This window comes from Drosophila virilis, chromosome 2 (genome assembly GCF_030788295.1).
Source record: "Drosophila virilis strain 15010-1051.87 chromosome 2, Dvir_AGI_RSII-ME, whole genome shotgun sequence".
Lineage (NCBI taxonomy): Eukaryota > Metazoa > Arthropoda > Insecta > Diptera > Drosophilidae > Drosophila > Drosophila virilis.
The window spans coordinates 3,523,273-3,536,986 of NC_091544.1; the positions used below are offsets into that span (position 1 = coordinate 3,523,273).

General features: G+C 38.5%; 1 protein-coding gene across 1 annotated transcript; it reads left to right on the forward strand.

The window, feature by feature from the left end:
• Nucleotides 1–2,187: 2,187 nt before the first annotated feature.
• On the forward strand, nucleotides 2,188–3,062 carry Or98b (Odorant receptor 98b; the record flags this gene model as incomplete). Its single annotated transcript, XM_032439077.1, is given in 2 exon segments — nucleotides 2,188–2,262; nucleotides 2,763–3,062. Coding segments are annotated over 2 exon segments (375 nt in total), but the record flags the coding sequence as incomplete, so codon positions are not given.
• Between the last annotated feature and the right edge of the window lie 10,652 nt (nucleotides 3,063–13,714).

A 13,714-nucleotide genomic window follows, 5' to 3' on the forward strand; every position in this document is an offset into this window, starting at 1 on the left:
ACCATTGATCACAGTGTGCTTTGAGGATACTCAAATGAAGGATTCATTTTACAGCTTCTGCTTGAAGCATCCAACTTAATGATATAGTCTGCAATACTCTAAAGTGTAGGGTCGCAACAATAATACAACATCAGCATAGCAATAACAATACCACGTAGAGCAAAAAGTTCTTGGGAGTTTTAGGCGCTCCCCTTTCCTTTCCTGCCCCGCCCGCTCACCATTGCCCGCTGCCCACTGGCCACTGCCCAGGCCGACGGTCGGAAAAGCTTCTGCCAGTTGCCAGCTGAGTTTCGAGCAAGTTTTGTGCTACAAAATACTATATAAACTGAAATCCTTTAGTTGCCAGTGGGCGTGGCAGTGTCAATGTTTGCTTTATGTGCCTAGGCGCAGTCTAGCTACAAAACTTTGTGTCCATTCTACCTCCCACCCCACCCCCCCGGGGGGCCCAACTCTTTTAGTGGGAATGAACCTGTGCGGGTATGTTGTCAAAATTGTAATTAATTACAATCGTAAAACGCAAAAGTTGCATAATTAACATATTATTGTTAATAATTAAATAAGAAATTGCAAACACAGGGTTAGTGCGCCCAGAAATTAATTATGCTGTCAATATTTGTCAAATCTTCTCACTTTGACTCTCTGATTTTAATTCGAATATTATGCTGCATATGTGCACAAAACTTGGGTGTGTGTGTGTGTGTGTGTGCCACGCCCCCTGCCCAGAAGCTCAACCAGTGGCCCATTTACGTAAGTGGTTGCATGTTGCAGAGTAATTGCATGATTTTGTTGCCCACTGATTGCATGTTTGCCAAATTGTTTGGCCAACTGTTGAGCTTCACTTTTGCAGCTGACCTTTGTATGGCCTGCATGCTTGTGCTAAACTTGTCTGGGGCATGGAATAATTAAAATATTTTCAAAATCAACTGGAATGCCTGACAAAAAGCTGAGATTATCAATGGTTGCGTTCAAAGCCAAACGTTCAAGATGTTGCCCAACGCATTTAAGGCTAAGCTTGAAGGGCTTGAGAGACGGGCTTGAACGCCCGCATGTTACATTTGAAATGTTACAGATTTGTTTAGTTTTTGTAGTTGTCGAAAATGTTGCCAAATATTTGCAATGGAATTCACAAGCTTGCAGCAGTGTACAAAAGTGTTCTCGACTCTACCGGAAGATGGTTGAGTCGAAGCCTTTATATTTTGCCGTTATGCAAAATAGAATTGGATTTGCTTTTAATTGTTTTTAATTAAGTATAATTTATTGCGCAAACAACAATAAGCAGCTCACAATACGCAATTTTATGCATTTTGCTGTTTTTGTTTACAATGCCGGGCCTTAAGGATTCAAAAGACTATGCACACTGAAAACAAGCTGAATTTGCATTTTGATGAAATCAACATGTTATCACGAGCTTTGTTTGTTTTAAAAACACTTTGGGCTTGGGCTTTTGCCACATTTTCGTGTATATCCATATGCCCTGGGCTTACAACTCAATGCAGTAAGATGCCCAAGAACTAGTTTAAGCAGCGGTCGACTAATTAGCCCAGCTTAAAGTAATATATTCTAGAGTAAATATTTAGAAATAGTCGAAAACTTTCTTAGTTTTGTAGAGTAGCCTTGCTGGCATATAATATAGAGTTTCATTTGGCATATATAATAGTTGTAATAAATTGTATTGCCAGACTCACAATTTCAAAATGTTCTTCTCTACACATGCTGGTCTTTAATATACTTTAAATTCTTGATATATTTTACCAAAATTTACAAATATATATTTAATATATATGTTTCAAGACCATTAGAAATGCATGCACATTTAATGATAGACGAAAACATACTTGAATTCATTTGAATTCAAGTGCAAATGCCATCAAATTTTCAGTAAGGGTGCTTTAAATGTCCTTTGGTCAATGCTCGAGCACTTCGAGCTATCCATAATTCAGACCTTAAGTTTAATGAGCGCAAAATTTGTGCCTGTCTGTGTCTGCGTAGGTGGCTGCATATTATACTGCAATTAGACACCTGATTCGTGTGGCATGTGCTCTCTATTAAAGCAACAGCCACAATTCAAGTTGCAAGTTGCTCAAGTTGCAGCACATTTAACATACATTCGCCAGCTGGGCTTCAATACAGCATCACATATTCGGCCATTGACTGTGACGTTCTGTTCTGTGTGTGTAATATGGAAAATGTGGCCTCTGCTCGGTGCTGGTTGACATTTTGGCACTGTTTAAGGCCGGACTAATTCTATGGCTGCATAAGGATGTTCAACGCATTATTTAACAGATACAGCTTCTTGACTTGTGACACACACAAAGTTAACTCACCTTAAATTGTAATTAAACTTTTTCTGCTAATAGGTTTATAGCTTATAGCCAGATCATAAGCGGGCGTATTTGTCTGTGAGCAGCTAATTAGCGGATTATACAGAAATTGATTCCAACTAACCATTGCGTCGGCATGTCTGCTGGCACATGTCGAACTCTTTTCTGTGCCCCAGCGCAGGTGCAGTTGAGCCAAAGTTCCCATTGCCGAGCTCAGCTTTAAAGGAATGTCCGATTGCATTGCAGACTTGCACGGCCCGTTGCAGCTATTCGTGGGATCGTCGGATTGCACTGAACTATTTGGTGTCGTATGTGTGGAATGTTTCCGCCGATTTGGGCTTGGGCTGCGGTCAACGGCATGCCTGGCTACGCACTTCTATTTGCTGGCCTACAATTTGTACGCATGAATTTCATCAACATGCTGCCCGTATCTGCCAAAAGAGCCTACACATGTCTTTCACACTGAATCGTCTCCATCGACCGCTAATAAATATTTAGTTCCTTGAAGCTTTAGTGCATCTGTGCCTTGACAGCTGTCAGTTGTCAGCAAATCTGACACAGCCGGAAGTTCTCTTCTACACCGCCTTTACGTTCTTACTTTACTGTCAACAGCTCTCTTTGGCCAGCCATGACAGCACCTGGTATGAGACCCTCTGCAGTAGCTCATCTTGGCTCTTCGAAAATTATAATGCTCTGTCAATATTATATTTTGGTTTGCAAACGCACGCTTTGTATTCTTGAAATTTTAAAATATAGCCCAATATGTATTCCAACATGGTTATTATAACAACCCACATTCCTGGATATTTAAATTACTTGTAAATTGTAAGTGAATAAATATGGCAATCTTATATGTGTCTGCATGAATTAAAAGACTCTAGCAAAACGGGGGGAGAATCCCAAAAGGTAAATACATAATCTGTGTATACCTAACGAGAGTTAACATACCAAATTAGCTTTTAAGGCTTTTGAAATCGACTTTTATCTGTTTTTTGATAATGTAACGAGAAATCGAAATAAAATGGATTTGCATTTGGTATATGGTATTTTCGAGATAGACACGTTCATATAGAAAGATAGTTAGATGGACTGGCTTAAAAGATTCGGCAGGTCCTACTGTTCCAGTATGTAAACATTTTATGGGTTTGGATTAACCTCCCTCAGGTCATACATTTCACGCATAAGCCCTATTTATTTATGTACAGGGTATAGCTACGAACTCTGTAAGATATTTGGCTGAAAATAAGTTAAATTTCTAGTTTACAGAAATAACAAGTATCTTTGAGATACATGCCTTATATAGCTTAGATCGAAACTTAGTTTCTGTGATAACTTAAAATAAATTTTGATGGAAACAGTTAAAATGTCATCATTGCTGCTTTTGTTGCCATTGTTTCTTTGTTGTTTACATTCAGTCAGTTGTTGCAAAGGGACTTAACAGTTCAAATGGCGCTTTAAGCTGCTGCTGTTTAAGCCACTTGCTAATAAAGCCATGTTAATAACTATAGGCAGATTACACGGCCAATTCGCAAAAATCAGCGGCGCGCCTGTTAATGCCTCCTGCATTATTGGCAATTGTTGTCCAGCCAACGACCACGGGTATATATGTACATATATGTCCTTTTTGTCTCGTGGTCATTACATGCACGTATGCGTAATAGTTGTTTTTCCCACACAACCATGCGGTTTATTTCACGTGCAGCCAACGATTATGCATTAAAGTGTGGCATGGTCAAAAAGGACCGTTTGCCATTTTATTCCTGTCATGGACTGTGTGTGCATTTGGCCCATTTCCACCATTGCCGTCACATGGCAAAGGTTACCAACATTTAATTTCCCAATAAAATCAAAAATAAAATATGTTTTCCCGAAGCGATCACTCTCAGTAATGTTTTCTACATATGATCTAGACATAAGGCTGACAGATAAATAGAAAATCACATCTATCATTTTTTCTATTGGCTTAAAGGTCCCTCTACCTTTAACTAATAGTCGGCAATCAAATAATCGTATTTAGGTGTGTGCATTTTTGGGTAAATAACGCAACTATTGGGCTTGGATTGTTTTATACACATTGCTTAAATATTGATTTATTGGCAAGATTGAACTACCATTTCTTTTTTTTTTTGGCATCCCTTTTTTATATCACGTAACTTGCTGTTGGCCAAATAAATAGTAAATAAATATTTACTGATTTCCAAAAGCCCCTCGCAAATGGTCTGCGAAAATATGCCAAAAGACCGAAATTACCGAAGAGAACTGCACAGGAAATCGCGACAGCTATCGCAATCTATGACGAAGTTCTAGCGCGTTAGACAACATGTTTACACATACTGAGACAAGTGTTTGTGTGTGTGAGACGCTAGTTGCGGGCAAGTTTAGCCGCAAAAGATGCAGACAAACAGAATCAAAGACAGTCAACACACAACACACACTTGGAAACTGGCGAAAGTGGCGAAAAATACACCCTGAGGGCATTCGACCGCCTGCCTTTGTCTGCTGGTGTATGTGCGGGTGTGTGTGTGTGTCTACAAATGTGTCGTGTTGTGGCCCATTGAGGGCCAATAGCTTCGGCTTAGTTCAATAATGATGCTATTGCAACTGAGCCGCCCTCGAAATATCCTGTCTCCCGCTCCCTCGCTTACTCTTTGGCTAAGTTATGTGTATGTGTGTGTGTGTGTGTGTGTGTGTGTGGGCGGGCGTTGATAAAATTATATTCAATTGATGCTTGTCGAGTTGAAATGCCATAATAAATTCAATTGTGTCTGAGTGAGGCCCCCCGGGTGCGCCTCCTGTCACTATTGTGTGTTAGCCCAGATCCGGCCAAGCGCGCATTTGGCCCAATTGAGGGCCAGTGGCCCACAAATCGTTTATTGTTTGCTTTTCTAACTCTGTCATAATATCGTTCTCTGTCATTTGGCCCTCTTTCTTGTGGCCTTTTGCGGATAAATTCCCTTTTTAATTTGGCAATTAATTGAATCAATCGCTTGCACATCCTGCCATCCTGCCGTCCTGGCTCGCCATTTTAATGTCGCTAATTTATGTGGTCAATTGTTTTGGTTTTAACGAGCGTGCCGTTCATTTTTATTGAAAAATTGCCCCGTCATGCTCGGTCAAAGCACTTCCTGCCAATGCGCGGCCTTTATAATATTTACTCTGATTTATTTTTCGGTCCCTTACAATATGCTCAGGCAGAAAGGCAATGTGCGGGCTGCTCGTTAATTATACACATTCAGAGGGTATTATAATATTGTCATAAAACTCTCTTTTGATCATTCTTTCTGTCTCAAGCAGTACTGTAGATTATATTATATAGAACGTAAGGTCTGGCATTCATAACTTGACCAACATGGAATCTTTCACTTTGCTGCTTTTGCCAAATCCTATGAAGATCGTAATACTACATCATATAGGTTGTCATGCTTTAAATATAACATGAATATGTATGTGCGAATTGAATTCTCTCTTTGCTCTTTGGATTTTTCTATTGTCGCCTGGAATTGCTCAATTAAAATGGTAACAGCACATATTACGTATACGATGCAGGCCACATGTGCCAAATAATTTAATTTATGTATTTAACTGGGCAAGTGGCCAAGCCGAAATGTAATTTGAATAAACGACACGACCGTCTTGAAGTGGGATATAGCCTGGAAATTGTGTGATGTTCGGTTGAAAAGTCAATGTATATTAAAGCACAATACGCACACAATGCTGCTAGATTTTTCTGGCCTAGAAGAAGCAAAAGTTCACATAGCATGAGAAATTGTTATAAAGAGCTAACCGGATATTTTCGGAATTTTTAATTAATTCCCATGCCCAGGCACATGCAGTGCTAACCATATACACATACATGCATTCTCGTACACATCCTGAGAACTACGTCGACTGAGCCTTGTCCTTTTGTTGCCCACTTGCCTGCTGCCTGCTGCCTGCAAGTTGCAGGTCAGTTCCTGTGTCCATTTTGTTGCTGCTGCTGTTGTTGCTGTTGTTGCTGTCAAAGAGCAACAATTTTCGGCAACTGCTATGAAACGAGGACGATGTGGCGCACAGCTCCTAGCTATAGCTTGGCCTCCTGGACACTGCGCCATGGCATGGCTATGGCACGGTGCGCACTCTTTGTTGTTGCTCATTCATTGTGCAAAGTTTGTATAAATTTTTGATTTCTTTATACAAAATGCTGTGCATGTCTTTTACTCCATCTGACTGTCTGATGCTCTGCTGCATCTTCAGTTCCTCTCACTCGTCTTTTTGTTATCATTGTTGTTGTTGTTGTTGTTGTCGCACAACACAAATGCCATTGATTGAGTCACATCGCCTGGGCATATAAATCTCACTGCTGGGGCGTGTCATTCGGGCTGTCTGTCTTGCCGCTGCTGTTGCTGCTGCCGATGCTGCTGCCTACCTTAAAGTTTGCGCCGTGCTGCGTCTGCGGCGTTTGACGTAACTTGCCCGATGATTTCGTTATTGTTCGATTGACAATAAAGAATCAGCTGAAAGTTCCAAAAAGCACAAAATGCCATTGAATTTTTACGCCAAAAGCGGGGCAAGCTGCAGCATCAGAATCTGGTCGGCGAGTAAGAAGCACAATAGTTGCAAGCATATAGAATGAGGTCGCTGGAGGTTTTGAGCTACATACAAAAGCTACCAAATTTGTATGCAAAAATGCAATAACCGAGTGCAGCTTAAATAAAATGCATTTCAATGATTGCATTTTGGATTAAAATAACAGCAACAAGCACAGCGACAACAACATCAGAAACTTTATAGCCAACAACGATGTTGAGCTTTGAAATAAATTTTTATGAAAATATACGCATACAGCTTTGCAGTTTTTCTTAAATGCAACTATCTGCCACTCGCCATTTTGGCTTTGCTGTGTGCCATTTAAGTTTAATGAAGTGCAAACAAAAATATTTTCAATTAGAGTGAAACAATGGCAAAGAAAACTCAAGCAGCACAGCAGCACAGCAGAGCAAAGAGTCAAACAAGCGAGCAGACAGTGCGTAAGCACAAAAGTCGAAATGGCTTGAAAATGCAGAACATGTGAGCTGTGAGTGGCATGCAAATGCAACATGCAACACGGCAACGACAATGACAACGGCAACTCGAACAACAGCAACAGCGACAACATGAAGTGCACTCAAAGCTACCAACAGTCGTTGCTGTCGGCTTTGCATTTGTTCCAATGCCAAACCTGCAACTTTCTCTATTTGTCTTATCTGCCAAATAATGCTTTGCTCGGCTCTGCTCTGCATCAGCAACTGCATCAGCCACTAGAAAGCAGCCGACAAGGAAATTGGCAACAGCTAAGTGATAGTTATTGCAGGAAATGAAGCTACAAAATACAAACGCAAAATGCTGATTCGTATAGTAAAGTACTATCATAAGAAGAGTTCGTGGTAAAGCAAATGCATTTGCTTTTAACATTTATAAAATTTTATTTAACACAAGTAAGAGGCTTCGGTCGGGAATACCCGACTAGGGTATACCCTGAACTATATAAAGCTATTATATGAAAGATATTTGATATATATGCTATATATATGCTATTCTATAAGCTACATGTCCGGTTTTGTAAATCTAATCAAGAGATTTTTTAAAAAAAGTCGATTTCGATATAAATTTTGATCGATTACCTGTAAACGGGGCGAGTTATCGATTATCGGAAACAAGCTCAAACTACATCTTAAATTTCAAGTCTCTAGCTCTTACATACGGACAGCCGGGCAGGCAGACGGACATGGCTATATCGTCCTGCCTATTAATGCTGATCAAGAATATATATACTTTATGGGGTCGGAGATGCTTTCCTTTTGCCTGTTACATACACTTGCACAAATAGATTATACCCTTTTTCAGGGTATACAAAATTCAAATTTCCAAAATAAGGATTTAGCTTTTACGCTGTGAGCATTTTCCAAAACCATTACAGCTTTTTGGATTTGTAGATGGTACATAAATAATGGTGAAATTTTAAAGCAAAAACATAAATTTGTTAATATTATTAATTTATGAAACATATTTATAGTTAGTGCTGTGAAGAGCTCAAGGATACATTTAGCCAAGGCAGTCCCATACATGACCAGGCTATCTCTTCAGTCGATTGTAAATATCTTATCTTTGTAGATAACAACGTAATTATGCCCTACTTTCCTTCTACTACCTACTTACCTTCTTTCGCTTGGTAGTGATGAGAAGATATTGAAAAGTAAAGCATTAATTTTAGGCTCAAATGAAACCAGCTAAAGTCAAGAATGAAACGAATCTGTGCTAATAGACCGCAAATTGATCAAGCATGAGCCTGTAACTTATTCTTTAAGTAAGATATGTATATATACAAATTTTTTATTGGATTTCACATATTTTCCAAGTTGTTCACATATTTTGCGTTTCTTTAACATGGGGAAACACAACTTGATTTTTACTTCCTTAAACCAAATTACAATTTGTCACAAGGACTTTGCCTTTGAATTGTGATTTATTTACATATGTTCTCGTATGTGTGGCTTATTTTTCTGACAACAACAATAACAACAATGACAACAATAACAACAATAACAACAACAACAACAACAACTACAGCAGCAACAGCCTTTATAGAAGCACAACAATATACGTTGATTGCCATTTGCTGCGGCGCCGCCGTGAAGGCGCTTTAGCTTCCCGCTAAACATTCAATAAATAAAACGCTAAATTACATAAATTTGTAGGTATATGTAAAATGTGTTGACTTTTTTACTGCAGCGACGTGCGCATCTAAAAATGCTTTTGATTTGTTGTTGTTGCTGTTGTTGCTGGCGTCGGCATATTAAATTTATATGCCAACGTTTCACGCACTTCTAATTTATGTGGCAAAGTTTATGTCGCAAGTAATTTTTACAGCCAAAGAACTTTATTTTTTTTGCATTACGCTCTTATTGGGCATTTGCCTTATGATGTGTATTTTTTATGCTGGCCATCAAAAATCAAATAGCATTTTGCACTTGTAGCCAAGGCATTGCGCTTTGATGCCAACGGCACTCTAAGGTTACGTTTATATTTTTAAAATATTCAAAACGATATTTGGCTGCACCTTTCTGTGGCCAAAAATTTCATAGAACTACGGGTATTCGCAACAAATACAAATTCCTGCTACAGTTTTGATTGAAGCAGCTTACTTTTCATCTCTGCATAGAAGATAATGAAATATGTACACATTGTTTAATATTTCATGTCAGTTTTATGAGAAACAAGCAAGTACCCCAGGTCAACAATTCAAAGACCGGATATTTTTCACATATTTTTATTATACCCTGTACCCCTTGAAAACGGGAATAATTGGGTGCAAAAGTATGTATCAGGCAGAAGGCATCATATGCCACCTTATAAGGCAGGAAATAGGGCATAAAAACTGCAGAATTCATATTATATTCATATCATATGTGATTTGAAGAATACGCAGCATGATGCTGCATGGCACAGGGCATTCTATAGTCGATCACACTCAACTAATGCTTACTTGTTTTTCATAACAGTTTGATGGAAGAAAGTTATGTATGAAATAGCAAGGAAGAGCACGCCGAAGATTAAATGTTCTTGACTTGCATATGAGTTACATATGGCTATGCAGATAGATTTATGAGAACTTGACATCTCGTCGAAAAAAAAATGTATTTTCGACCTATTCTGCCAATTGAGCCATTAAATATAGTAGTCCGATGTTGATAAACTTATAGATATCGCAGTAAAAGCCAGAAATGATTCATACAAAAACTTAATTTTATATAGTGTTCCAATTTGAGCTCGACTGTTAATACTGATCAAAAATAAACAAAATCTATAAGGGTATAAGGGTATAAAATAAACAATGAAATGGAAAATGAATGGGTGCTACAATTAATAATTTCAATTTTTCTTTTGTTTTGATTGTTTGGTCAACTACGGCGCTCGCACATGTACTTTTTGCAGTACCCAATCAGTCGATTGAAAGGCGACGTTGAACGTTTAAATAAACAAATATGTGTTTTTATAAATTCAAACACAAGCGGCTTGCTTTGTGCAACTGATGCGAGGCAATTTATTTGTGGGAAAATTAGTATAAGCATCGAGAACATCGAGGGACAATTGGGTTGAATGTGGTAGCACGGATATTACGAACCGTGGTAGGTACTCAGTAGATATATGTCGGTAATGACATGATTCTATTTTGAACAGATTTATAATTATGCAATGGCAGCTTAGAGCTAGCATGAGAGCATTTCCAAGAGAGCTCTCTTGTTATACCTTTGTAATTTTTTAATACAATGTGTGTTGCATAGAAGAAGACATCTCTGACCATAATGCCAATAAATTCTAGAACAGCATCAACAGCCGAGCTGATCACGATATCTTGACCAACACTAGCATTATACCTTGTATGTTAAGCTGCTTATAGATGCACTACTATATTATATAGCTATATAGGAAGAATCGATATGTATGGCAAAATATTGAGTTTGCCAATATGTTCTCATCGAAGGGTATTAATATCTTCGGCGTGCTAACTGCAATAATTCCAGCATTTGCTACAACTACTTACTACTAAATCACAAGAAGTAAAATTAATTTTATGTTAACATCATATTGAATTGGCGAAATAGTCCTGAAGTTACCTGCGTAAACGGTAGGTTTATTTTTACTGCTAAAATAAACACTCAGTTGACGCAGACATTAAATATTTAAGTACAACTTACTAAAGTTTAATGAGCTTCTCTTTTAAAAATCGTAATTTTAGTTTTATAAAAATATAAGCAGACTTTAATATATTAATTTGTTTAAATTATATTAGCCCTCTTAATTCTGCTACGTTAATTTTAATGAAAGTGCACGAGCAACTTTTGCTTGTTTTTCCATTTCTTTTACTGTGGCGACTCTTTTCCTTTTTTGTTCTGACTGCAACCAGTCATTTTTTTCACAGCCCCGCAGCGTTGCTTTGTAGTTTTTTGCCGCAGTCGCTGCCAAAGTGATGTTGCCATAATGCACACCTGAGCGCGAATGAATATAAAAATGCAAAACTACAAAAAAAAAAAAAAAAAATAAATGTACATGAAATCGCTTAAGTGCTTTTGCTATAACTTCGGCAAGGGGGCAGGCCCCCAACGCAGTTCAGAACTTTTCCCCCTATACCCATACCCGATCACAAAGGCAGTTTAAATTTGTTGTTATTGTAAGCGTGTTTTGTAAAATGAAAGGGTAAATCAAAGGTGTTGCACATGTGAGTTGCAATAAATGAAGGAAATTAAACAAATTAATACGTAGACAAGGCAAGGGCTTTCAGTAATTTCAACACGTATTCAAACTACTCTCAAGCAGTTCGATTGAAAAGCAGGCTTCAACTTCCGTGTGGCACGTGGCCATTCATCAAGGAGCTGCGCCCGCGAGCTGTTTACAGGTAAGGCCAGTTGGCCACCTGGCGACACTGAATCCGACTAGAGCTAAGCATCCATGGGGCTGCCATTGACAATCTGCTTCCGCGTACAACTATTTTATCTCTGTCGGCTATCATTCTGTCTCCCTCGGCTATACCCCCTACCTTCTGTAGATACTGTTGATATTTTTGCAACTTCTTCATATTCTTTTCATACGTCTGTTACGTATACCTTTGCATTGTCTGCCGCATGTAACTAGCTGCGGGCGCCATATGTTTTCCCCATTTTCTTTTCTTTCCCATTAGCTGTCATTCGAAGCTGTGTTTTGGACTACTGCAGCTTTCCCGCATGCTGGCCAAGTGCATTGACCAGCGACCCACTGACATAAATGGTTTAGATAGATGGCTGCAAGACTTGACGAAAACTGGTTGCAAATTGAATGAAAAGTTTACTAAACCCTGCATCACATATGTATAAGTTCAAGGTGCTGCAGACACAAATTAGTATGTTTATGAATCCCTCATATAAGAAACTATCCGCTTCTACTTATATCATTAGAACAGCTTCAAATTTAACATTTATTATAGTTCCTGGCACTTCCATGTCAGCTGAAAAGTTTCTTTTTACAAATATTTTGGCTCAGACATATATTTCTTAAACGATTTACATCGGTCTATATTTACATGGAGTCATAGATTCTTTTAAGAGCATTTATTTATTCGATGTTAAAAACAATTGTGCACTTTGGCTTTACATCACGAGTAAATACAATTTCACCAAGCTGTAAACTAATTTACGATATATTGCGATGCGCTATAACAATTGAAATTAGACAAAATGCAGGCATGTGAAAAGTCCTGGCCGCAATACACAGAAAGTCAAATGAAATTTAATTAGTGCCCAAAATGTGAAAATTTATTTCTCTAATGACATTGGAAAACCAAACTTGTATACATTTTGCCATGCTGACCAATTTCGTAGTTTCTTTTATTCTCTGCGTCCCACTCCCACTCTCTCTCTCTCTCTCTCTCTCTCTCTCTCTCTCTCTCTCTCTCTCTGTCTCTCTCTCTAGCTGTGCCTATCTCTATTCTTTTCTGTATACCTTTTATGGTTATCCTAGCGAGCATTTAAATTTTGTTCAATGCATTAGCCTATTTATTTGTTTATCAGCATTATGCGCATTCAAAAACTTTGTTGGCAGTCAATGAATTTTTGACCCAACTCAAATTAAACCTGATAGCCGAAAAAAATGTGCTTGTTGCTTGGACTTGGGCCGCTTATCATCGATTTTATTGGCATAATCAACGTAGAAATTTGCGTTGCCAACTTTTGGCAGCCTGCCACGCCTTACAAATAACAAACGCCTCCCCCAACCCGTTGAGAAGCGATAAACATTTATCTTCATTATACAATTTGCGGCAGTTCGCCTCACTTGCCTCTTTGTTGTCCCGACCGTGCACCTCCTCCTGGATAATCCAGCGAAGCTGAGCTGTTATTTTGTTGTAATTTTCAGCCGCGTAGCCGTCGTCAGCTTCAGCATCCTCGTCGCTGCTGCTTTGCAGCTTAATGAAAAACTTTTCACTGTGCACAGAACCCTTTTTTAATTTTTATTAAACAGAAAATTGCCCGGATACCCCACGCTAAAAAAAAAATAGAAAATGTTAATGTAAAGTAGCGCTGAAATAAAACAAGAAAGAATGACTTTATTCGGCGCGCCGAAGCTTAAATACTCTTTCTGCCTTATGATAATGCAGATACGTATGTGAGGAGAACTTCGCAGCTTATTTCAAATATCAGAAAGAAACTTAATAAATTTTGGGTTAGGTCATAATTTTTTTTCTTACAAGAAATTAGATTACAACGGATGATTTCTATGGCACATTATGATATACTGATGCGATCGTCCTTTTCCTTCATATATACTGTCTGGATGGATGCAAAGCTTCATGACGATAGAATTTGAATTGAGAAACTAAATTTCATACAAATAGATTGCTTTGCACA